We start from the raw sequence: 27,142 nt of genomic DNA on the forward strand, positions 1-27,142 counted from the left end.
GAACCCTGTTTTGGCCCTAACAGTTACATTGTTTGGAGTCTTTATGTTTTGTTATTTCCTGGAAAGTCAACCAGAGTTAATGCTTAATAAATGAATCAACACAAAGTTAAACACTCTCTGTGCGTTCTTCCCAAGAAATGTGTGTCGGATTATCTCTGCCTCAGGAACAAATATGGCGAAAAAAGGGTTCGCCACTTCAGGTGGTGTGATTGAGAGGAGGGATATGGCTGTTTAAGTGATGTGGTTGACATGGTGTGAATTATTGCAACTGTTTGTTCGTCTGAATTCTGCATTCTCCCTTCACAAACAACATGAAAAATTATTACTTTTGTAAAAGGACGCATTTTGCTCGGAAAAGTGACTTTTGTGTCTGGTCAAGTGAAAGGTAAATGTACTTATCCGAGGGACAAGGCCTCATGAAAAAGTTATTGTTGACACACACACGCACGCACACACACACACACACACACACACACACACACACACACACACACACACACACACACCTTTGCTGTTGTGCAATCTGTGATGGACACTTGTAGACCAACACTATTCTCATTTTAGTCCAAACTAATTTTATTTAAAGTAAAATACTTGCAAGCCAGGGCAACATGTTTGTGTTCAGCTGTATGGCTCTGTTGGGGGAAACTGGAATAGATCTCACCGAACCAGATAATCTGAACCAGATCTATTCAACAAGCTATTTTGTTTTGCGAGAGTATATCATCAAACTATCATCATTACCCTTTATAATAAGACTGATATAGTTATAGGAATGAAGGATGATAAAAAATCAAGCTGTTGAGAACTCTTTTATTAAACCTTCATTAACCTTTATGATAAGGTAATAGTAATGAAGAAACTTATTTATCTTCAGATCTTCATTTCCTCCTTTGCACCGCTGTGTCTCCAGATACCTAGAGCTACAGGACGCTACACCCTGAGTCTTGTTATCTGTGGTCTGTGTGTGGGTGTGTGGGTGTACTTGGTGGGGACTTGAACCTGATTGCACACCAAACCCGTGGGGACCTCGTGTGCGGTGAGGACCTGAGTCCAGGTCCCCAGAGGCACAAGCATTGCAAATGAAAGAAAACACAATTTTAACATGCTTGGCAATGTACCCCTCAAAATCCATATAGGTCCTCGTCAGGTAGGTTTCACCGGATTTAAAGGGTGTGTGTGTGTGTGTATCTGTGTGTGTATGTATTTTTGGGAATGCATCCCTACTGGTCAGATCTAGAATAACTGTGTGTGAACAGTGTGTGCACCTGACATATCAGGTCCCCACCACACCCACTGCGCCCTCACCTCCAAGAGATCATAGAAGACCTGATGAACTTACTGGGAGTTTTAAGAACAGTGTGTGCACCTGACATATCAGGTCCCCACCACATCAACCCCTCCCCCAACTCCAAGAGATCATAGAAGACCTGATGAACTTACTGGAGGAATTTCTTACATTATCGACTGGGGTTTCCACAATATTGCTATGGGTTTGAGTACAACTAGAGGTTGAAAACTCTAGTCTTTATTAAAATATGACAATGAACCCATCTGTGCCCTGTTAATTTAACAAATAATTGTGATATCCCAGGAAAATACAGTTGCTTTCATAATAAATTGATCAGTTTGCTAATTCACAGGATGATTAATTAATACAGTATTCCCTAGTATGTTTTATAGTAACTCCTCAGTAGTGAATAAATGTCACTTAGGGCCCCAGTTAGGGCCCCAGTTGTGTTACCAAAACATTTCTATGTTGACACTGTTTGGATGTATTTCATGACTCCATCATGAGTCTGATAAACAGCTGTGTTGTGTTGCGTTAAAGCCCAGAGCAGGAGGAGAGAGCAGACTTCCCTGGACCCAGCTGTGTCTCCATGAAGAGGGACTGGTCTATGGGAGATCCTGGACAGTTTAAAGATGGAAATCAGTCTATTGAGAAGAAGTGAGGATTTAAACAGTTATTGCTCAGAGGTGGTGTGAATGAGAGGAGGGTTATGGCTGTTTTAGTGATGGGGTTGACATGGTGTGAATGATTGCAACTGTTTGTTCGTCTGAATTCTACATTCTCCATTCGCAAACAACATGAACAGTTATGACTATTGTAAAATGACACATTTTTACTTGGAAAAGTCACTTTTCTGCCTGGACAAGTGAATGATAAATGTATTTATCCGAGGGACAAGGCCTCCTAATAAAGCTGGTGTTGACACACACACATACACACACACACACACACACACACACACACACACACACACACACACACACACACACACACACCTTTGCTGTTGTGCAAGCTGTGATGGACACTTGTAGACCAATACTATTCTCAATTCAGTCCATGCTCATTTTATATAAAGTAAAATATTTACAAGCCAGGGCAACATGTTTGTTTTCGGCTGTATGGCTCTGTTGGGGGAAACTGGAATAGATCACACCGATCTTCATTTCCTCCCTTGCACCGCTGCATCTCCAGATACGTAGAGCTACAGGACGCTACACCCTGAGTCTTGTTATCTGTGGTCTGTGTGTGTGTGTGTGTGTGTGTGTGTGTGTGTGTGTGTGCGTGTGTGTGTGTGTGTGTGTGTGTGTGTGTCCGGTACCCGCTCCCCGTTGTGTCGTGGTCAAGGATAGATCTCACTGCGAAGTCAGGGTTTAAGCCACACACAGCGTTTATTAGCAAGACGGAGAACACATGTACTCGATCTAGGGTCTCCGAGAGCCTCTAGTCCATTGGGGTTTCGAGTTGTTTCCCCATGTCATTCCTGCTGGTCCATCATGCGCTGGAAGGTGGCCGGAGCGCCATGTACTCCGAAGGGGAGGACGGTGTACTGGTACAAGCCCCCTGGAGTTGAGAACGCCGTCTTCTCCCGGGCCGCCCGGGTCAACGGTACCTGCCAATATCCCTTGGTCAGGTCCAGGGTCGTGAGATAACGGGCCGGACCAAGGCGTTCGATTAGCTCGTCGACGCGGGGAATGGGGTAGGCATCGAAGTCGGACGCCTCGTTCAGCCTCCGGAAGTCATTACAGAAGTTATAGGTCCCATCTGGTTTTGGTACGAGGACTACCGGGCTGGACCAGGCACTGCGCGACTCCTCGATGACCCCGAGCTGCAGCATCCGGCGTACCTCGGCCTGTATGGCCTCCCTCCGGGCCTCCGGGATCCTATAGGGGTGGACTCTCACCTTCACTCCCGGCGCCGTCCGGATATCATGGTGGGCGATCGTGGTCCTCCATGGCAGCTCGGAAAACACGTCCCGGTGCTGCATGACGACCTCGTCGAGGTCGTGCTTCTGGGCCGGGCTGAGGTCCTCTCCCACCGGGACCTCCGGGATCTCGCGTCGGGCCGCCAGCGCCAGGGGAGCAGGGTCAGGGGTCCCCCCCCCCCTCCACTGCTTCAAAATGTTAATGTGGTATATTTGGGTAGGCTTTCGCCTCCCTGGTTGTCTAACCCGGTAGTTTACCTCCCCCACACGTTCAACCACATCATGGGGTCCCTGCCACCTCGCAAGGAACCTACATTCCGCCGTGGGGACCAGGACCAGGACCAGGACCAGGACCAGATCCCCAGGCTGGAAGGTTCGCAGCTGGGCTCCCCGGTTGTAGACCCTCGCCTGGGCCTGCTGGGCTTGCCGGAGGTGTACCTGGACGATGGGCCACACCTGGGCCATGCGGTCCCTCACCTGTTCCACATGGTCCAGGGTGGTGCGGTGGGGGGATGGCTGGCTCTCCCATGCCTCCTTGGCTATTTCCAGGATGCCGCGGGGCCTTCGTCCGTACAGCAGCTCGAAGGGGGAGAATCTGGTGGACGCCTGGGGGACCTCCCTACGGCAAACAATATGTGTGGTAACAGCTGGTCCCAGTTCTTACCGTCCAGGTCCATGGCCTTTTTGAACATCTGCTTCAGGGTCTTGTTGAACCGCTCCACCAGGCAATCCGTCTGGGGATGGTAGACTGAGGTCCGAAGCTGCTTTAACTGCAGGAGTCTGAGTACTTCTTTCATTACACAGGACATGAAGCAGGAGCCCTGATCCGTTAACACCTCCTTGGCTATCCCTACCCGGCTAAACAGTAGCATTAGCTCCCGGGCGACCGCCTCCGCGGTGCCTGCGCGCAGGGGTAGCGCCTCGGGGTACCGGGTGGCGTAGTCCACCAGTACCAGGATGTATCGTGTCCCCGGCTGGTCTTGGGAAGGGGCCCCACAATGTCCAGTGTTATTCGTTCGAAGGGAGTTTCTATGATCGGCATGGGGATAAGGGGGTTTCTGACTGTGGCCCGAGGCGCTACCCTCTGGCACTCGGGACACCCCTGACAGTGACGCTCGACATCCCTCTTTACCCCCGGCCAATAGAATCTCGCGAGGACCCGTTCCCGGGTCTTGTCCATGCCCAGATGGGCTCCGAGGAGGTGGGTGTGGGCCATGAACAGCACCTTGCTGACGTATGTGTGGGGCACCACTAACTGCTCCCTCAATCCCCCCTCTCCTGCCACTACTCTGTATCGTAGCCCCCCCTTTGTGCTGAAGTGTGGGTGCGGGAGGTGACTCACCGAGTCTCGGGTCTGTCCGTCGTGGACCAATACGTGCCTCCAGGCATGTTTCATGGCCTCGTCTTGGAGCAGGGCGGTGGCAAACTGGCCGGGTCGGGCTGAGTCTTCCCCCCTCCCCGGCAAGAAGTCAGAGAACTCGGTGAGGGGGGAACTCTCCGGCTCCTCCGGGGGATCTAGCTGCTCGGGTGCCGTGAGGGTTTCCGGGGTGTCGGGGGAAGGTTCCGGTGACCCGGTCCGGACGGGTCCTCTTCCCGTGTGGAGCGGGGACCCCGGTGGGGAGGGTCCGTTCCCCTCGTACTCCTGGTCCTCCGCCGTCAGCTCTCCGGGGGATGACGGGAGCCTGGTGGCCCCGTAGGCCTGCCGAGCTCCCCTCGCCCCTCCGCGGGGAGGTTCTCTCCGGCTCCACATTTCTCACGCCGGGTCCCACAGCCGGTGGAAGATCGGGCAGTCCCTTCTGATCAGTAGCGGCATCAGGAGGTGGGGTACGATCCCCGCCTGAGCCGTGAACACCCCGTGTGGGGTCCGGACGACCACGTGGCAGGTTTCGTAAGTTCGGGTATCCCCGTGCACGCAGGCGGGTTCCCCTTCCCTTCCGCCCGCCAAGTCGGGGCGGAGGAGGGTGACCACGCTGCCGGTGTCCAAAAGGGCCTGCGTGTCCCGATTCATAACCCGCGCCGGTATGGTCAGCCTTCCGGACGTCCCCTGCGCCCAACAGGTCGCCAGCATGCAGGGTCGGCCCGTCCCCTTGTCCGCGTAGGCCGACGGCATCGACGTGTCTCGGTCTCCCGGGCAGTAGCGGGCGAGATGGCTGGGCTGGCCGCACTCGTAGCAGCGCCTCCCCTCGCGACTCTCCTGCATCCCGCTCGGCGGGTCGGGGGAGGGTGCCGGGGCCCCGGTCGTGTGTCCCCATTGGTCTCGGCGGGTCTTGACGAGTCGTGGGGTGTTCCGGTTCTGGCGCTCAGGTGCTGGGCCACCTGAGCTGTGTCGGGATGGTGGTGTGCCAGCACCCGTCGGGCGTCCGGCGGGAGCCGACGAAGGGTGTTGTCTATTATCAGCCTGTCGATAGGGCTGGGTCCTTCTCCTGTTGCCAGCCACCGCTTCACCAGTCAACTGTGCTGGGCGATCTGCGTCCGTACGGCGCCCTGGACGTCGAATCGCCAGTCATGGACGCGTTGCACGCGAGCCGCGAGGTTGTGACCGTAGTATGCCAGGATCGCCTGTTTGAGGGCCGGGTACTGTCCGGCAGTCTCCGCCGGTAGGTCCTGGCTCGCCTGCTGGGCGGGCCCGGTGAGGAACGGGGCCACAATATGGGCCCACTGCTCCTCTGGCCAGCTTTCCCTCTGGGCGGACGCTCAAAGACCTCCAGGTACGCCTCCACGTCGTCGTCGGGCCCCAGCTTGGTGAGCCGGCTGGCAGGGGCAGCGTTCGGGGTGGGCGGACGGCGTGCTGGGTGAGCCGCACTACGGCCTCGCGGAGCAGGGCAATGCTCTCCGAGGTCTCCCGCTGCTGTTGCTGGGCGGCCGTCGCCGCGGTTCCGTCCGGGTTCTGCATGCCGGACTGGTGGTGTAGTGGGGTCCTTCAGACTGCCTGCATTCTCCACCATATGTGGTAGCCCGCTTCCCAATGTGCCAGGTTTCAGGTACGAATCACACGTTGAACAAGGGTTAAGCCGCACTCTGCATTTATTCAACAAGAATCAGAAATACAGGTACTCGATCTAGGGTCTCTGTGAGCCTCTAGTCCGCGGGCGTGTCGAGTAATCCCTTTGTGTCGCTCTTCTCCCGTCTCCCGCTCTGTGGTCCTTTTTAAGATGGCTCCGGGGCTTTCTCCTCCCTGCGGCCAGGTGTTCCCCATCTCGCTGATTGGGGGGAGAGACGTGGTGCTCTCTGCCACCGGTTGGTAGGTGGCGGCGGTATACCCCGTCCACCACTGTGTCTATGTGAGTGTGTGTGTGTGTGTGTGTCTATGTGCGGGTGTGTGTGTGGTGTGTGTGTGTGTGTGCGCACTATAACCTACTCAATGACTCTCTCCTTGGGGTTGGACAGTCCCAGAGAGTCCAGTCCTTGTTTACTGATGACCTGCAGAGATAGACAGCTAGTTAGCCACAGCTAGTTAGCCACTAGTCATCAGGTCAGGTCTCCATAGAGTCATTCAGTTGGGTTGGTTAAGTGCTATCATACTGGGACTGGTTCTGCCTCTCAGCTGGTTTCCAGTTCCATGCCACTCATACAGATCCCGCCCCCGGCAAGATGATTGGTCGACCAAAAGTCTGTGACCTCCGATGGCCCAGTAGCTCAAAGATGGGCGGGGCCTTCCTCTGAGGTGGGCTTGGCCTCCTCTCTGAGGTGGGCGTGGTCTCCCTCTTGGGTGGGAGGAGGACAGGAAGTGCATGGGGAGGAGGACAGGAAGTACATGGGGAGAAGGACAGGAAGTACATTGGGAGGAAGACAGGAAGTAAATTGGGAGGAAGACAGGAAGGGGAACATGAAGAGGAAAGAATACGTTTTCTACCTACAGTGGTTTCAGTTGGCTTGCTAAGGTGAGGCCGTCCAGTACACAACACTGGACTACACAATGCAGTGACGCTGTGCAGTACTCCCAGTACTGGAACATGGCAGCACAGCCCCAGGAGGAGCGCGGACCTGAGCGCGGCCGCAGACGGCCTCGTAGACGGGGTGGAGGGCTGTGACCTGGTAGTCCAGCAGGTTGGTGGAGACCTGGGCCAGCTGGGGCTCCTCCAGGTACCAGCCCAGAGCCTGCACCTTCTGGGGGGGGTCAGGGGGGCTCCCACCGCACACACGCCCCGGGGCGGACCCCAAGGGGGCCCTAACCCCCAGATGAAGACTATCTAACCCCCCTGTATCTGGTCCTGGTACCTCCCCCCCCCCCAGATGAAGACTATCTAACCCCCCTGTATCTGGTCCTGGTACCTCCCCCCAGATGAAGACTATCTAACCCCCCTGTATCTGGTCCTGGTACCTCCCCCCCCCAGATGAAGACTATCTAACCCCCCTGTATCTGGTCCTGGTACCTCCCCCCCCCAGATGAAGACTATCTAACCCCCCTGTATCTGGTCCTGGTACCTCCCCCCAGATGAAGACTATCTAACCCCCCTGTATCTGGTCCTGGTACCTCCCCCCCCCCAGATGAAGACTATCTAACCCCCCTGTATCTGGTCCTGGTACCTCCCCCCAGATGAAGACTATCTAACCCCCCTGTATCTGGTCCTGGTACCTCCCCCCCCCCAGATGAAGACTATCTAACCCCCCTGTATCTGGTCCTGGTACCTCCCCCCCCCCAGATGAAGACTATCTAACCCCCCTGTATCTGGTCCTGGTACCTCCCCTCCCCCAGATGAAGACTATCTAACCCCCCTGTATCTGGTCCTGGTACCTCCCCCCCCCCAGATGAAGACTATCTAACCCCCCTGTATCTGGTCCTGGTACCCCCCCCCCCCAGATGAAGACTATCTAACCCCCCTGTATCTGGTCCTGGTACCTCCCCCCCCCAGATGAAGACTATCTAACCCCCCTGTATCTGGTCCTGGTACCTCCCCCCCCCAGATGAAGACTATCTAACCCCCCTGTATCTGGTCCTGGTACCTCCCCCCCCCCAGATGAAGACTATCTAACCCCCCTGTATCTGGTCCTGGTCCTGGGGGGTCTCCCCAGCTCCCTGAGGTCCAGCCCGGTGCAGTCCTCCTGCTCCTTGGTGCTGATTGGTTTACGTTGAAGGTGAACAGGAAGTGACACGCCCCCGTTACCATGGTGCCCCAGGAGGGGACGAAGGAGGCAGGGCCAAAGTCAGGGCCCCCATTCATCCTGCTCCAGCTGGGAGGATGAGAGAGAGAGAGAGAGAGAGAGAGAGAGAGACCGGGTCAGAGCAGGTAGAGGGGAAATAGAAAATATCAACTCATCAGGTTCAAATGTGCTCATGGCTCTTAAAGGGGATGGGAGACGGCGCTCTCATTGGTTTATTGCACGTTACGCCCAAACCACACCTACGGGAAATTAGGCTACTTCAGGGCAACCCTTTTTAGATTTGCGTCGGGCGCAAGACTAATGTATCCACCATTATAATAGCAACAGAGGCAGAGCCCCGCCCACAAAGCTACTTCCGTTTTGCGCTTCTCACTTGCGTTTCAAACCGCTAAAATAGGGCTCTACGAGTCTATCAGCGGTGTTCTGAACAAGCAGGAAGCTTTTCTGACAGATTTTCTCGCTAAGGACAAATCTGAAAAGAGTTTACCATTTTGTCAAAACTCCACAAATCTCTTTCAAAATGAACCACAGCACTCAATACCATGTTTTCTCATCTCAAAACAGATTTTTTTCCACCAAAACGAGAAACACAATGATCATATGAATATCTATTAGAGAGCATCAATTAAACTTTTGTGATACATTTAAAACACTTCCATCAAAATACTGTTTACCTTTGTTTTGACTTTATGAGGCCATGTTACATATTCAAATGTATACAATTGTTTAGAAAAAACGTCTTTTTTAAAGTTGCAATTATGTGGTACATACAGTATAAATATTCTTGCCATATTTTAATACAATACTGTGAATATATCACATCAATATTGCATTGACACAATTGTATCTCGATAGGATACAATGCATATTTGTCTATCCAATGAGCTTCAATGGGCTAAACTCACAATCCCAGAGTCATGCTTTACACCTATAGTTGATACTGCAACATTGTTGGAGTTCTGAAAATACACCAATGTTACCAATTTTGGCAAAACTCACAGTACAGTAATTGCACTGATAAGTCAAATGAAAAACACTACAGTAAGAGAATGTTTTTTCAAGGGATTTAATGATTAAATCAGTGCACAAGTTCAAAAATGTAACTTATTTGTTACTGTAATACAGTTAAATGTTCAGCAGAACTGACTGCAATAAAAGCTTCCCTTAGGCCAAAAAAAATCAAAAGATTATAAATGAGGTGAAGGTGAAACAGATCTATATGTGTTCGATTTCTGCTCATTTCTAAACTGTTTGTAAAGACTGCGTTGTGTATTTCTCCCTCGTAGTAGTAATTCTTGAAGTGGAAATCAAATCAACTTGCCAGGTTGGGTCAGAGGGTTGAATAGCAGGTTTATTGGAGGATGTAATACAGCACAGGTACAGATTTAGGTGGGATAGTCTCAGTGTAGGAGGTGAGGAACAGTCTCCAGACGTGCTCCTTGGCTGTCGATCCCTCTTCTCACCGAACCAAAGGTTTAAGGCCAGTATTATAGGAAAGAAAGCGTGAATAACAAAATAACAGTGTCTCCCTTGATAAGGTATATGGCCCTGGCTATGTCCAAGACGACCGGGTTGGTTCGTCCTTGTTGGGACATCACAAATGATGGAATGGAATGTTGGAAATAACACCTCGTACAGTAGGAGAGGCACTGGCCTGGTCCTAGACTAAGAGATGTGAACACAGAGAGGCATTAAAATACACCAACATTCTACATTCCTCCCTCTCCATCATATTAAACATAGTTTAAAGATCACCCATTAAAATGACAATTCAGTGTATCTACTGGTAAACAATTAACAATTATCTAAATCAACAAAATGAAGCATAAAAGGCAATAGCAAACATAAAAAAGTATACTCATCAACCACAAGTAAACCAGGTGTAGGCTAATTAAAAAATAAAAAACTCATTAGGTTACTCATGATTAAACCAAAACAGATTTAAAATTGTAAAATAAAGGAAATGGACTGTCCAGACACCTCCCTCTGCTGGGCGGTGAAGCTCCACCTTTCTCTGACAGCTCTCTCTGTCCCCAGCAGAAAAGTGGTTCTGTTAGTCTAACAACATTAAAGGGCCCAGAGGAAGGCTTAGCCTTAGAAACGTTGGGGAGTTTGGGGCACCAGACCTTGGGACGGGGTGGGCTCTCTAACACAGCTACCCTGAGGGGGGGCAACAAGATCGGGTCAGTCCCCGGGGGGGTCGGTTGGGGGGTCGGTCATCCGGTGAAACACACAGGGAGATAACTCGATGACCACATAGAGCATAATAACGGAAAGGACAAACGGCAGAGCCATTTGGACTATCTGAGAAAACATAGAGCCACCCAACCCGCTGAGCCATCCCACACATGTAAATCAGTCTGTATCCCACCTCCATCCTGATCAGGCCAGAGCAGCTCATCTCCAACACAGCAGAGCTCACCTGAGGCCTCTTCTATGCTCTCACACATGACTCAAGGGTTCTGCCGGTTGAGTTTGAACAGGAGAGAAGTGAGCGAGACCAGTTGGTAATTGGGTGTCTCACCCTCCCCCCCCTCCCCAAGCCCCCCTCACACACCCTTCATGTGTGTGTGTGTGTGGGCGCATGGTTGTGTCATGTATGCATTATGTAATGCATACATACATGCACTGCATTAAGTGTTATGTATGTGCACGCGTGTGTGCTAATATATGAGAGTGTTGAGAGAGAGAGAGAGAGAGAGAGAGAGACTATAACTGACACAGAGACACTGAGGCCCCTAACCCAGAACACAGGGACCCTCAGAACCCCACTGTGTGTGTGTGTGTGTGTGTGTGTGTGTGTGTGTCTACACCCTCACCCCCCCTCCCCCTTAGCCCCCCCCCAACTCCCACTCAGAGACACTGAGGCCCCGCCGACCCCCGAGGACCCTACCCAGCACCCTTTGTGTGTGTGTGTGTGTGTGTGTGTGCGTGCGTGCGTGCGTGTGTCTACAACCGACAGAGAGACGCTGAGAACCCCCGCCCCCATACCCCGACCCCAGGGAGGAGGTCCTCCTGGGTGAAGGAGGACCAGAAGGTGTGGAGGTGTGTCAGTGTGTCTGAGGACCCTCCTCCACCTGGGGACACTCTGTAGAAGGACAGAGAGCCAGCAAGCCGGTCCAGATACACTCCTACTCTGGTGGAGCCAGCGGGGGGGAGAGGGATGGCTGTATGTCTACCGTTGTACCAGGCAGAGTAACGATCATCATTACAATAAAGACTCCAGGACTTTTTGTTCTCTCCAAGCCTGCTGTCACCACCCACTCCTCTCCTTGTGATTCCTCTGTATGTCACTCCTATCTCAACAGCTCCTTCCCACTCTACCTCCCAGTAACAGCGGCCAGTCAGAGCCTCTCTACCCAACACCTGGAGCGGGGAGTCAAATCTCTCTGGGTGATCCGGATACGACTGGTCCTCTCCAACCCACGTCACCTTCCTGTTGTCCTCAGATAGAGAGAGTCGTCTGTGAGCCGTGTTGGGGTCCAGGGTGAGTTCACAGGCATCTGAGGGAGAACCAGACATGATGAGCTGCTGAACCGCTCTTCATCCTCATCATCATCATCATCATCACTAGTACTGTTCTCCTGCGCTTTTTTTTTTATTCTCTTTCACTCTTTTTGTGATCGTTCTCTCTTCTTCAAACATTAACATAGAAAGACAAAAAATATATCATATGATAGGTACTATATTGGAATCATGTGCTGTCTATTTTCTAAGCAATAGGACACATTGTGTTTAAGATAATTAAAGTTAAAGTTGATTGGAAATCCCATGTGTGTGTGTGGCAGTCTCAATCAAAACATTGAAACGAGGACAAATGTATAAAGTGCATTTACTCCCTCAGTATTTACTTTACATTAACATATCATACAGCAAAATGTTCGGTATGATGAGCTTATTACACCCATGAAATATCTAAACAATATTTGTAATGTCTTCCAAGATATTCCACTTTTGGATTTCCCAATACACATACATGTCACTCAACCTTCAAAGGGACACCTGTGTAAAGAACAGACTGAAGGAGCTGAGCTCACATACAGGCTGGAGATGGAGTGATGAACCATAGAACTGGTTCATTTATTATAGACATGTACTCAGACATACACCTGCTCACCTACACATACATATACACATCACTGGGGGCACTTGGCTAGGATTCATATTTATATCATCATACACACAGACAGGCTGGAAATTAACTGTCAAAACTTGTATGTATACTATGAATGTATGTATACTACATATATATTGTGACATAATTCACACATTCTAACAGGCCACATATGCCCTTGCCAATTAAAGAGGCTTCTCTCTCATCTTAGGGAGGGATCCTGAGCCTACGGAGGCGTCCAGCTCATACAGGAAGCCATTCATCATGTGTCAATTCTAGAGATACGAGCGGTTAAGATGTTGGAGAGACCCAGACGCTCAAGGCCACAAAAACAAGAGTAACTCCCGCACATAGCCACAAGAGATCAGCATAGAGAACACAGGAGGCGGGAGTTCAGCACCATGCTTAACCAATCAGAGCACATAACTGAGTCCACGCCTGCCCAGTATTAAAGTCCCAACACATAGCCCAGGGGGCAGAACGCTCCAGGTAACGCATCCTTCAGATGCCCTACTAAGTGCATCTCCACGCGTGCAATTCCTATACAATTCCCCTCCTTTTGCTTCAAAGAGACTAGTCCAAACCTTTACCAAATAAAATGAGTTACAAGCGATCCTGACTCCGCAAACTATTTCCAAAAAGAACACGGCAGTAGGTAGGTAGGTAGGTTGTAACGTGAGCGTTTGGCTGAGCCCAAGTGCACAGACTGGCGAAGAGCGTGGAACAGTGTCAATCGTTTATTCGGATTCAGGATCGGCAGGCAGGATAGTCACAGGCGGGGATCAGGAGCAGGCAGGATAGTCGGACAGGCGGGAGTCAGGAGCAGGCAGGATAGTCAGACAGGCGGGGATCAGGAACCGGCAGAATAGTCAGACAGGCGGGGATCAGGAGCAGGCAGGATAGTCAGACAGGCGGGGATCAGGAGCAGGCAGGATAGTCAGACAGGCGAGGATCAGAGAGCAGGCAGGATAGGTGGTAGGTCAGGATTCGAATCGCGGGAAAGCACTGTGAAACACAAGAGACAATCTGGCAGGGAATGTTTGGGAGGAAAGGACTGATATAGGGGAAACACAGGTGGAGGTGGTTGGGTTAATTGGGAGTGATCAGGGTGGCAGGCAGGTGAATGGGAAAACCAGGGGCGGATCATGACATAGGTAGGTAGGTAGGTAGGTATGTATGTACGTATGTATGTATGTATAAATGTATGAATGTATACATAAATATATATACATAAACTAAAGAGACACTTACATCTCTGTGGAACTGGTTTCAGCCTCCACACTCCACCGTGCTCCACACTGGGGGGGAAACAAAGTGAGAGCAGCATGTTGAAACATTCACCTTCATCATCTGCCGTCTCATCACGTTCTACACAACATGAGTGACAGCTGCCTCTTCAAACCACTTCATCTAGCAGCGGCTTGAATCCTCATAGGAGACTTTGTCCCTGAGTGGTGAGCTGTCCTCTCCATACCTGAGAGTGTCCAGTCTCCAGCGTGGATCCTCCAGTCCAGCAGAGAGCAGCGCAGCTCCAGAGTCTCCTGGGTGATTGTAGCTCAGGTCCAGCTGTCTCAGATGGGTGGGGTTGGAGCTCAGAGCTGAGGCCAGAGAAGAACAGCCTTCCTGTGTGACCAGGCAGCCAGACAAGCTACACACACACACACACACACACACACACACACACACACACACACACACACACACACACACACACACAATTTATTATATTTATTCTGGTTGAGAGCAGTTAATACTAAAGTAACCACATTTATAAAGTGTATTCATTCCATTTGGAGGACAAGGAGAACAGTAAGAGGAAGTGGGGAGATGACATCATCACAGACATCAGAACTTCCTTCACTTGGATGTGAAACAGGATCATAAACAAATGCTCGTTTCTCAATAGCTACAACTCAATGAGATATTGTTTGGTTAGAGTCAGGAGAAGTCCGCTGTGTTTGGTACGCTGAGACCGTTTCTTCACAGGTTCTAACATTGTGTAGAACAAGGGAGAGTTTTGTCAGCAGGCAAAAGAGCAACAGAAATGCATCGGACATGAGCAGCACTACACCAAACTAATGTGAAGTTAATAAAGTCCATCTTTAATGTTCAATATGATTCACTTTACCACGGCCAGTGATGTTCTATGGTGAGGTGTACATTATATTCAGATCACAGCACGGCTAAAGCCTCATCCCCATGTCTACGCTAATGACAACTCCTCAGCTCACATCAGCTGGCCAGAGTTACATAACATAAAACAGACATAACATACTAGTAGTTAACAGGTCAACCCCTAACCCTCACATCAGCTGGCCAGAGCTACATAACATATAACAAACATAACATACTAGTTGTTAACAGGTCAACCACTAACCCTCATATCAGCGGACCAGATTTACATATTAAACAACCCCAAGACCCGGTTTGAAGAGGCTTAAAACAGACCTGAGAGTTTCCAGTGTACAGTGTGGACTCCCCAGTCCAGCAGAGAGCAGCTTCACTCCTGAATCCTGCAGATCATTGGTACTCAGGTCCAGATCTCTCAGACTAGAGGAGTTGGAGCTGAGAACTGAGGCCAGAGCTTCACAGCATCTCTCTGACAGATCACAGCCATTCAGCCTTCACGCAAAATAAAGAGAACAGGTAAGGAACTGTGATTAAAAAAACTTACATCTTCAACTTATTACATAATGAAGAAATTGTGGTTATTCAAATTGGATGTAAAATGTATAACAATAAGATAGTTGTTTTGCAGCATTTGAAAAGTCGTTTTGTATATTAATATTACTATTTGTTGCAGTGTTATGCATATTATGTATTTTATTGTAAGACATGTCATCAGTTAAACTATAGCAATGTTTTGCATATGATTAGAAGTTTTATTCCAATATTATGTAAATGTGTTTTGAGGGGAATAAACCTCAAAGCGATCGGGAAACACCTTCAGATCACGAGAACTAAAGGTACAGCCACACTGAACGCGTTACGCACGTAGGATTAGGCCTAACCTGCCGCTTCATCATTGTGTGTCACAAAAATGGTTCAAAGCGCCTTCCGCGCCTACGATGGTAGATGAGCCCGCCCAAAACTTATTTTCCCCCACTACTTTTCTTTTGCTCCACAAACATGGCTGAGATCACCACCATCGCTGCGGTGTATTTGTTGTGGGAGTTCGAGGAGAGTAGGAAACCCAAACGCCGTCGTGTTTGGGAGCATGACATCCTCCGTAGGCGCTCACAGCTGGGTGAGTTTCACCACCTCCTCCAGGAACTCCGCCTGGATGACGGCCGGTTCTAGCGGTATTTTCGGTTGCCTGGGGCCATGTTCGATGACCTGCTAGCCCGGGTTGGGGCCAGGAACTTCCGTCAGGACACCAACTACAGGCGCTTCATAACAGCTGCGGAGTTGCGGAGAAACTGTCCGCCGTCTCTCTGCCAGTGACGTTGGGTCAAGCTCAACGCTGATTGGCTATCGTGGCAAAGAGTCACGCGTAGGAGCGTAAACAATTCAAACTTTTCAACTCTGCACGTAGGTACGTTGGGCGCGTTATAGGCGCTGCTTTAGCGCGTGTTACGCATCTACGCGTCTAAACCAATGGTTCCCTATGCAAAAATGGGAATTTTCTACGCCTCTAACACGCGTAACGCGTTCAGTGTGGCCGTACCTTTAGACAGCATTTGTGCGCTTGGGGGTGTCAGTTGTGTGCTGCTTCACTTTATGTGTGCACTTTTATGGATGTAAATCTGTTAAATGTCTTCTGATATTGAACCTTGTGGTGTAACTGTTTGACCATTGGGTAAAACTGACCTGAGAGTTTCCAGTGTACAGTGTGGACTCCCCAGTCCAGCAGAGAGCAGCTCCACTCCTGAATCCTGCAGATCATTGGTACTCAGGTCCAGCTCTCTCAGACTAGAGGAGTTGGAGCTGAGAACTGAGGCCAGAGCTTCACAGCATCTTTCTGACAGATCACATCCCTTCAGCCTTCACACAAAATAAAGAGAACAGGTTAGGAACTGTGATTAAAATAACTTACATCTTAAACTTATTACATAATGAAGAAATTGTGGTTATTCAAATTGGGTGTAAAATGTATAACAATAAGATAGTTGTTTTGCAGCGTTTGAAAAGTAGTTTTGTATATTAATATTACTTTTTGTTGTTGTATTATGTATATTATGTATTGTAATGTTATCAGTTAATCTAAAGCGATGTTTTGTAGATAATTAGAAGTTTTATTCCAATATTATGTATAGTGTGTTGGGATGAGAATAAACATCATAGCGATCAGGAAAACACCTTGCGAGCACGAGAACTAAAAGGTACGGCCACACTGAACGCGTTACGCGAGTTTGATTAGGCCTAACCTGCCGCTTCATCATTGTGTCACAAAAATGGTTCAACGCGCCTACGGAGCTAGATGAGCCGGCCCAAAACTTATTTTACCCCGCTACTTTTCATTTGCTCCACAAACATGGCTGAGATCACCACCATCGCTGCGCTGTATTTGTTGTGGGAGTTCGAGGAGAGTAGGAAACCCAAACGCCGTCGTGTTTGGGTGCATGACATCCTCCGTAGGCGCTCACAGCTGGGTGAGTTTCACCACCTCCTCCAGGAACTCCGCCTGGATGACGGCCGGTTCCAGCGGTATTTTGGGTTGACTGGGGCCATGTTCAATGACCTGCTAGCCCGGGTTGGTGCCAGGATCTCCCGTCAGGACACCAACTACAGGCGCTCCATATCAGCTGCGGAGCGCCTGTCCTCCGTCACTCTGCCAGTGACGTCGGGTCAAGCTCAACGCTGAATGGCTATCGCGGCTAAGCGTCACGCGTAGGAGCGTAAAAAGTTCAATTTTTTGAACTCCGCACATAGGTGCGTTGGGCACGTAGGTGCACTGGGCGCGTTATTTAGGTGCGTTAAACGCGTCTAACACGCCTAAAGCGCTACTTTTAGCGCGTGAACGCATCTACGCCCCAAAAACCAATGGTTCCCAATGCAAAAATGCGGATTTTCTACGCCTTTAACGAGCATGAAGCGTTCAGTGTGGCCGTACCTTTAGACAGCATTTGTGCGCTTGGGGATGTCAGTTTCGTGCTGCTTCACTTTACGTGCACACTTTTATGGATGTAAATCTGTTAAATGTCTTCTGATATTGCACCTTGTGGTGTATCTGTTTAACCATTGGGTAAAACTGACCTGAGGGTTTCCAGTGTACAGTGTGGACTCCCCAGTCCAGCAGAGAGCAGCTTCACTCCTGAATCCTGCAGATCATTGGTACTCAGGTCCAGCTCTCTCAGACTAGAGGAGTTGGAGCTGAGAACTGAGGCCAGAGCTTCACAGCATCTCTCTGACAGATCACAGCCCTTCAGCCTTCACACAAAACAAAGAGAACAGGTTAGGAACTGTGATTAAAATAACTTACATCGTAAACTTATTACATAATGAAGAAATTGTGGTTATTCAATATTGGGTGTAAAATGTATAACTATATGAAATTTGTTGTGAAGAGGCGGCAGTAGCTCAGGAGGGAATAGCGGGTTGGCTGGTAACCTGGAGGTTGCTGGTTCAATCCCCGCTCCTCCTAGCTGAGTGTTGAGGTGTGCTTGAGCAAGGCACCTGACCCTAACTGCTACCGACGAGCTGGCTGTCACCTTGCATGGCTGACTTCGCCGTCGGTGTGTGAATGTGTGCGTGAATGTGAGGCAATATTGTAAAGCGCTTTGGGTGGCCAAAGGTTAGAAAAGAGCTATATTAATGCAGTCCATTTAAAATTGTTTTGCTGTGTTTGGAAATCGTTTTTTCTATTGATATTAGTTTTTGTTGCAGTATTATGTAATGTATTGTAATACATGTTATTAGTTCATCTAAAGCATTGTTTTGCGTATAATTAGAAGTTTTATTCCAATATTATGCATATTGTGTTTAGAGGAGAATAAATATCATAGCAATCAGGAAAACACTTTGCGAGCACAAGAACTATGAAAGCATTTGTGCGCTTAGGGATGTCAGTTGCTTGCTGCTTCACTTTATGTGTGCACTTTTATGGAGGTAAATCTGTTAAATGTCTACTGATATTGCACCTTGTGGTGTAACTGTTTGACCATTGGGTAAAACGGACCTGAGAGTTTCCAGTGTACAGTGTGGACTCCCCAGTCCAGCAGAGAGCAGCTTCACTCCTGAATCCTGCAGATCATTGGTACTCAGGTCCAGCTCTCTCAGACTAGAGGAGTTGGAGCTGAGAACTGAGGCCAGAGCCTCACAGCATCTCTCTGACAGATGACAGCCCTTCAGCCTTTACCCAAAATAAAGATAACATGTCAGGAACTGTGATTAAAATAACATACATCGTTAAGTTATTCAATAATGAAGGAATGTTATTAGTTTAACAAAAAAAAAACTAAATAATTAGATGTATAAATGAATACTCCTATATTCTATTTTTCTGAATATTCTCTTATGTATACTATAATACATTACACGTTAATAGGACACCTACAGAGATGTTTTGTATATTATTATAACTAGTATGTTTATTCTGTTATGAGCAGAATAGTAATACATGTTGTAATGAACCTACAGAAATCTTTTTCATATTATTTTAACCTTATATTCCAGTTGTATTTATATTGTGTAGTGTGTATTGTAATACATGTTATTAGTGAACCTACAGAGATATTTTGGAGGCTTTGACCACTGGCAGCAGCCTGAGAAGACCATCTTCTGAAGCAGAGTATTTTTTCAGGTCAAACACGTCCAGCTCCTCTTCTGATGCCAGTAAGATGAAGACCAGAGCTGACCACTGAGCAGGGGAGAGAGACTTCCTGATGTCAGGTACTGTTGGATCTCCTTCACTAGAGAACAGTCGTTCAGCTCATTCAGACAGTGGAACAGATTGATGCTTCTCTCTGGAGATAGGTCTCCTTTTATCTTCTCCTTGATGTAAGACACTGTTCCCTTATTGGTCTTTGAGCTGCTTCCTGTCAGTCGCAACAGACCTGTTTTAATCTGAGTGGTCAGTGATCTTTTTTTCTGTCCCAGCAGACCGTGTAGGACAATCTGATTGGTCTCCAGAGAGAGGCCCAGGAGGAAGCGGAGGAACAAGTCCAGGTGTCCGTTCTCACTCTGTAAGGCCTTGTCCACAGCACTCTGGTAGAAGAGGAGTTTATCTTTCCTGGAGGTTGGTGGTTCCTCTGAGAGCAGATTGACACCAGTATCGATGAAGGACAGAAAGACATAAAGGGCAGCCAGAAACTCCTGGATGCTCAGATGGACAAAGCAGAACACCTTGTCCTGGTACAGCCCACACTCCTCTTTAAAGATCTGGGTGAACACTCCTGAGTACACTGAGGCTGCTCTGATATTGATGTCACACTCTGCCATATCTGCCTCGTAGAAGATCAGGTTCCCTTTCTCCAGCTGGTTAAAAGCAAGTTTTCCAAGAGAAACAATGATCTCCCTGCTCTCTAAACTCCAGTCCGGATCTGTTTCAGCCCTCCCATGGTACTTCCTGTCCCCCTGTATGGACTGAACCCTCAGGAAGTGGCTGTACATCTGAGTCACGGTCTTGGGCATCTCTTCGATCTGGGATTTTTTTAAGATGTCTTCCAGAACTGAAGCAGTGATCCAACAGAAGACTGGGATGTGACACATGATGTGGAGGCTTCTTGATTTCTTGACGTGGGAGATGATTGTGGTGGCCAGCGTCTCCTCTCGGAATCTCTTCCTGAAGTACTCCTCCTTCTGTTGGTCGGAGAACCCCCTCACCTCTGTCACCATGTCAACACACTCAGCAGGGATCTGATTGGCTGCCGCAGGGCGTGTGGTTATCCAAATGCGAGCAGAGGGAAGCAGGTCGCCCCTGATGAGGTTTGTCAGCAGCACGTCCACCGAGGTGGACTTTGTGACATCATTCCATATCGGGTTGTTCTGGAAGTCCAGAGGAAGTCGACACTCGTCCAGACCATCCAAGATGAAGACAACTTGGAACCGGTCGAATCTGCAGATTCCTGCTTCTTTGGTCTCACTAAAGAGGTGATGAAGAAGTTCCACCAAGCTAAACTCTTTCCTTTTCAGTAAATTCAGCTCTCTGAAAGTGAGGAGAAATGTGAAGTGTATGTCCTGGTTGGTTTTCCCTTCAGCCCAGTCCAGAATGAACTTGTGTGTTAAGACGGTTTTACCAATGCCGGCCACTCCAGTTGTCATCATTGTTCTTATTGGTTGATCGTTTCCAGGTAAGGGTTTAAAGATGTCTTCACATCTGATTGGTGTTTCTTCCTTGGCTGGTTTCCTGGAAGCGGTTTCAATAAGTCTGACCTCATGTTCCTTGTTGACCTCTCCGCTGCCTCTCTCTGTGATGAAGATCTCTGTGTAGAAGTCGTTCAGATCTGTTTGCTTTCCTGCTTTAGCGATTCCCTCAAACACACAGCTGAACTTCTTCTTCAAATGAGACTTGATTTTATGCTTGCAATCGACAGCATCAGATCCTAAATGAGAAAACAACAGATGACATCAGTTAGTGGATGGTGATCAGTGGAACCAGGTCAATATTTCCTGTTAAATTACCAACTTCATGATATTTAGTGGCTTCATTACTTGGTGGTCGGAAAAGCTGGTTGTGAAGGACTGCATGTAACAGATTCAAAATGGTAAGGACTATTATTTCCGCAGCAATATGATTGTTCTAATGATAGTAATAATGATAGTGAATCAGTGTAAAGTGATTTGCTATGCTGATACAACAAGACAGGGTTTCATCACTTCCACTGAGTTGTTCTGCTGTTGGTCACCAGTATAATGTTTAACGTTAATGTGGCTTCATAACTTGTGGTCGGAGAAGCTGGTCGTGACAAAGACTGCATGTTACATATTCAAAATGTTCAGGACTTTGTTTTTTCCACAGCAATATGATTGGTCTAATGATAATAATAATGATAATGAATTGGTGTAAAATGACATGCTGATATAACAAGATAGTGTTGCATCTCTTCCACAGAGTTATTCTGCTGTTGATCTGCAGCTTACGTTTAATATCAATAATAATAATAATAATAATAATAATAATAATAATAATAATAATAATAATTACATTGAATAACATTTTATTATAAGGCACCTTTCATGACACCCAAGGTCCCATTAAAATTCATAAAACAATCTAGAGTCAAGAACAGCAGGAGCTGCATCGCCAACAGCATGATCAAACCAAGACATAAGACCCAAGTAGGAGGGGATAAGAACAGAGAGGAGACCCAGGTAGGAGGGGATAAGAACAGTGAGGAGACCCAGGTAGGAGGGGGTAAGAACAGTGAGGAGACCCAGGTAGGAGGGGGTAAGAACAGCCGTGAGGAGACCCAGGTAGGAGGGGGTAAGAACAGTGAGGAGACCCAGGTAGGAGGGGGTATGAACAGCCGTGAGGAGACCCAGGTAGGAGGGGGTAAGAACAGTGAGGAGACCCAGGTAGGAGGGGGTATGAACAGTGAGGAGACCCAAGTAGGAGGGGGTAAGAACAGTGAGGAGACCCAGGTAGGAGGGGGTAAGAACAGCAGTGAGGAGACCCAGGTAGGAGGGGGTATGAACGGTGAGGAGACCCAGGTAGGAGGGGGTAAGAACAGTGAGGAGACCCAGGTAGGAGGGGGTAAGAACAGCAGCACAACGGGGATACGAGGGGAACCCACGGTAGGGGGTCATTACAGCGAGCAGGCCAGTGGGAACACATGTGTTTTGAGGAGAGTTTTACTGTTGTCAGGGCGTGTCTTTCTGTTCAGGTCAGAGCCCTAGCACCCATGGTGCTGAGACCCCTAGCACCCACGGTGCTGTGAGCCCTAGCTCCCACGGTGCTTAGAACCCTAGCACCCACGCTGCTGGGAGCCCTAGCACCCACGGTGCTGAGGCGGGAGGTCGGGACGGTGAAGACCAGTTGAGGATGACGAAGGGAGCGGCAGGGCCTGTCCTCCTGGAGGAGGTCGGGGAGATAAGTGGGGGCCACGTTGTGGAGGGCTTTGTCGGTGAGCAGAAGGGTTTGAAGGTCAATCCGGTGTTGGACACTGAGCCAGTGTAGTTGGACGAGAATGGGGGTGATTTGGTCGGGGGATTTGGTGCTGGTATTGATGATGTTTAACATTCTTTAACCTGAGACCCCCACCATTACCCTACATATCCGGATCAAACCATTTAACCTGATACCCCACAACAACCCCACATACTGGATCAAACCATTTAACCCCAAAGAGAAAAGATTGTCTCCACATAGAAGTATGAAATGTATAAGTCTCACATTGTCATTTAGTCTGAACAGAACAAATAATAATCTCCTACTGCTCATCAAAATGTGTATTTCTTCTGTTTTCAAGATAAGAGCCTCTTACCGCCCCCCAGTGTGTCGGCCAGATCCTCCTGGTTCATCTCCATCAGGCAGAGCTTTGTGATGTCCACCACTCCCTCTATGGCGCGCCTCCTCTGCTCCTCCTTCTTACCATCCACCTCCTCCTCCTCCACTCTCTGACCCTCTGAGCATTGTGGGTAATCTGAGAAGAGATCCCTCCAGAGCTTCTTCAGCTCCTTGTCGAGGAAAGCGTGTGCGTTCTCCTCAGCCCTCTGGAACAGAACAAACATCAAGGAGAACTTTACTCTGAACTCACTGAGACATCTGAAGCATCTGTCCTGGATCCACGTCCCGCTGGACAAGAGATGCTTTCTAATGTCCATGGAGAGCTGAAGTCAAACGTCTCGGTGGACGTTTACACACTTTGATCAGCTCTGTTTGATGCTGCTGTAGAGACTGAGTGCTGGTAACCTTTGACCTCTCCTGGTGCCTGTGGGGAACACAGACACACACACACACACACACACACACACACACACACACACACAGACCCACACACACACAAACACAATTATATTTCCCCAGACTTCTAGATATCAGTATCAGTAGAGTCTGATAACAACCAACTGGTCTGTTTTTATTGTCTGTTTGAAACCCCCTACCTCTCCTCTCTGGAGGGGCGTCCATCTTTAAACTTCAATGGTATATCCATAGAGTGGTCACTCTTCATGGAGACACAGCTGGGTCCAGGGGAGTCTGCTCTCTCCTGCTGGATTCTTCTAGAAAAACAAGACCAAGGATTTATGGACGTTTGATAAAAGTTTTGTCTGTATGATCCCTGAAAAATCCTCACCTTGTCTCAATAGACTGATTTCCATCTTTAAAGGTAACAGGATCTTCCATAGAGTGGTCACTCTTCATGGAGACACAGCTGGGTCCAGGGGAGTCTGCTCTCTGCTGCTGCTCTGTGCTTCAACACACACACACACACACACACACACACAGCCTTTACTCAGACTAATGATGGAGTCATGATGAATCACTGCTGAGCTGAAGAGTAGTTAAGTGGTTATTGTTTCTTTCCATTAAATAGTATTGTCTTGAGCAGGCCCTGAACAGTCACAGACAGAGAGATCCTCTTCTTACCTCTTAGCTTTGCTCCGGCGGCCATGTTCCCCAGAGAGAGTGGTCTTAGAGGTAGGACACCCCTCCTCTCTCTCCTCATCCATAGCAGACTGGAGACCTGGACACAAACACAACTCCATACTGTTTCTACTGGCACTCAGCGTTGGTTTACTCTCTGCTTTTATTCGAGCTCTGTATTCCTCTCACAGGGGGCCGTTGTCTCTGTTAACTTTGGACAAGACGCAGACGCAGACGCAGATTCATAGACGCAGATTCAGAGACCTTCTCAATCCCAGACGTTTCTCATATACTCTTTAATAACGTATCATCATTCAACACAGAAGGTCTCAAAAAGCTACAAAATGTGTGATAAGGTCAAGTTCACCGTGTGGATATCATACCAACTGCTCCCTGTGCTGGTTAAACCGCTCTGAAGGCAGGACCATACATGGACTTCCTCATGTGGTATGACATCACAACCAGATCTGGCCCACAGAGAACAAGACCCGGTAAGAGAAGACGTTTAAACACCTTCACAAAGCAAGATGGCCTTCTTCCTGTCTAAATAATGTCATCATAATACCGCACTACAAATATAACAGCTGTAAATTCTGTCCTAAGTACCTTTAAAGTCCCCCAAGGACACACAAGAAGAAAAAGTCATTATTAACGTCAACCAAACACTTGGCTCCAGACTAGAAGGTTCTGGGTTCGATCCCCAATGCCCACAATCTAACACGTAATGTTCTACAGAGCAGGAATCTTAAAAATGTTCAACCTACTGATAAGATTCAAAGTTATTCATATGCATGATCTATTACAGATTATAGTGGACTACAGTATCTTAGTCTTCTTCCTACAGTGATAAAGTGAGCCACACCAAACCATCCAACTCATAACAAGGAAATGGTGAACCAACCAGTTGGACCAGTTCCCCTCCCAGTTCATACTCCTCCCAGACTAACCTCTTATAGGCGGCTGATCCATGACCTCATTCAGTGATGAATAGTAATCACTGTTTTAAATATGAAGAATGGACAGAGAGCTCTGAGCTCTGTGCACTCTAAGTACAGAATAATCAGTGGACAGAGTACTCAGAGTGCACAGAGTACTCAGAGTTCACACACACACACACACACACACACACACACACACACACACACACACACACAAAAGAAAAAAAGTCACAAACGTTCTACTCTTCTGCAGCCTGTGATTCATTCAACACCAGCGGTAGTAGAGTGGATCATTTTGCTAGGTCCGTTTTGAAACCCTCAAAAAGGTGCACTGCATTACCACCTGCTGGTGAGAGGATGTCAGTGGGATTGGCTGAGCTGAAGAACACTAACCAGTCGTCACCAGGGACTTCTGTGTTGAGGCGGTCGCGGCAGTGTTAATTCACCTTGAAGGTCATGTCCCTCTCATACTAGTGATGCTCTCAGATATAGAGTAGGCCTACACTACTGCAGAATGATGCAGGCCCACAGAGAACAAGACCCAGTACAAGATGACGTTCAAACACCTTCACTAACCAAGATGGCTGTCTTCCTGTTGAAATAATGTAATAATAATACTGCACTACACTAACAACTGTCCATTCTATCCTCAGTACCTTTAAAGGTACCACAGGACTTTTGATTAAGAAACTATACTGAATCTGACGAAACAGTCATTATTAACCGCAACCTGATGCTTGACTCAAGGCTAAAAGTTTCTGGGTTCGAGCCCCAAAGCCCACAGTGTAACACGTAGCATTCCAAAGAGCAGGAATCTTCTTAATTATTCAATAGTAATTTTGACAAATAGCAATGCAGCCATACATTGACTATCGTTTTTAACCATGTGGTTAAACAGGAAACTAACTATCAACCTATTGATAAGAATCACAGTTATTCATATTCATGATCTATCACGGATCAGAGTGGACTACAGTACCTTGGTCGTCTTCCTGCTGTGATGAAGTGAGCCACAACAAACCGTCCTACTCATATCAAGGAAATGTGTCCAACCAGTTGGACCAGTTCCCCTCTCAGTTCAAACTCCTCCCAGACTCTGTTTTTATACAAGCTAAATTTAATTTAATTTTATTTTATTTTTGGTCATTATTCACACCATTTTCTATTGTGAACTCCTCCAAATTTTTTCCTTTGTAAATTGGTTCCACAATTTTATTTTCCATAGCATACCTTTTTGTTTCCCTGGGGAGTGATTTGGCATTGCACCTATGTGTCCAGCTTCAGTGAGCACCGATGCTCGGATGCTTGTCGCTCTTAAACAATTATAGTCATTCACACCACTTTGTGACATGCTTTTGGGAACGCGGGAGAAGTACCCGGTGTGCAGTCAACGTCATTAAAATGTTGTAAAAAACAGACTTTTAATCAGAGCTGGCAACTTTTAAAAAAACCTTGGAGTGAGATTTTAGTGAGGGGGCTAACCAATATTACCCCCGACAACGCAGCCACACAAGTTGGTGGCTCAGATTTTAGAGAATTTTATGGATGTTGGTTGTTGAACCCATGTTGTACCCTGCATTTTGGTGGTTTGTAGGGATGCCCAAAGCCGTTGATAGGGGCGGCTTACTGGAGATGGACAATATTGGTTACATTCTGTGAAGCAAAGACTGAAGGTCCACCCCCAGGAAATTTTGGATTAAGTAGATGTGATTTCGTGCATTCTATTGGATTTTTGGGTGGTCTACTAAAGATGTGCAATACCTGAACTTATTATGAATTGTGTTTGGCATCAGGACTTGTAGGGCCTAGTCTGGAGTTGAACATTAAACCAGAAAACTATTGTTGTGCCTAAATGACTGCCTATGTGCCACAATATAGCCTTATTCATAGACCAGTGTTTAAGATTTGATCTAGGTAGGTTGATTGATATTTTGATCACAACAATGGTATTAAACAAATTCTGAACTGAAACCTAACCTATGTTGTGAATAATGTATTCTTAAGAGCGCTTAATGATTTATGTTCAGCCAAAAACGACAAGATTAGTTAGGGAGATGTTATTCTTCATTCAAAGCTTCCCACCACATGGTCCATTCAAAACAAATAAAGTGCAACAAATAAAGTGCTTGAAGTGCTTAAACAGTACAACTTTTTCAAGCAATAAAACAGATGGACGCATTACAAAAATAACTAAAAATGAGGTCATCAATATCAGATGCAGATCAGAAGCTAGTCCTTGTCTATGATCTGGGGGCACCGTTATACTGGCCTCTGGCCTCCTTGGAGGACTTGATGACATCTGAGGGGGGCT

The 27,142-nt window shown here is 48.0% G+C and overlaps 1 protein-coding gene and 1 pseudogene across 2 annotated transcripts; both read right to left on the reverse strand.

The window, feature by feature from the left end:
- Window positions 1–9,645: 9,645 nt before the first annotated feature.
- LOC307085289 (stonustoxin subunit beta-like) lies at window positions 9,646–12,012 on the reverse strand. The gene is made up of 2 exons (XM_079750010.1): window positions 11,269–12,012; window positions 9,646–11,122 (listed from the first exon to the last, which is right to left on the reverse strand). The coding sequence occupies exons 1-2, from the start codon at window positions 11,835–11,837 to the stop codon at window positions 10,909–10,911; spliced, it is 783 nt and encodes a 260-aa protein (XP_079606136.1). The 5' UTR covers window positions 11,838–12,012; the 3' UTR covers window positions 9,646–10,908.
- Window positions 12,013–12,130: 118 nt separating this feature from the next.
- Window positions 12,131–26,162, reverse strand: LOC307085278 (NACHT, LRR and PYD domains-containing protein 3-like; annotated as a pseudogene). The gene is made up of 13 exons (XR_013812818.1): window positions 23,897–26,162; window positions 23,604–23,720; window positions 23,413–23,529; window positions 23,174–23,240; window positions 22,794–23,022; window positions 19,098–20,912; window positions 18,548–18,721; window positions 17,626–17,799; window positions 16,240–16,413; window positions 14,878–15,051; window positions 13,904–14,077; window positions 13,681–13,727; window positions 12,131–13,434 (listed from the first exon to the last, which is right to left on the reverse strand). The product of XR_013812818.1 is annotated as an NACHT, LRR and PYD domains-containing protein 3-like (transcript).
- Between the last annotated feature and the right edge of the window lie 980 nt (window positions 26,163–27,142).

Source organism: Pollachius pollachius (assembly GCF_949987615.1).
Source record: "Pollachius pollachius genome assembly, chromosome: 13".
Lineage (NCBI taxonomy): Eukaryota > Metazoa > Chordata > Actinopteri > Gadiformes > Gadidae > Pollachius > Pollachius pollachius.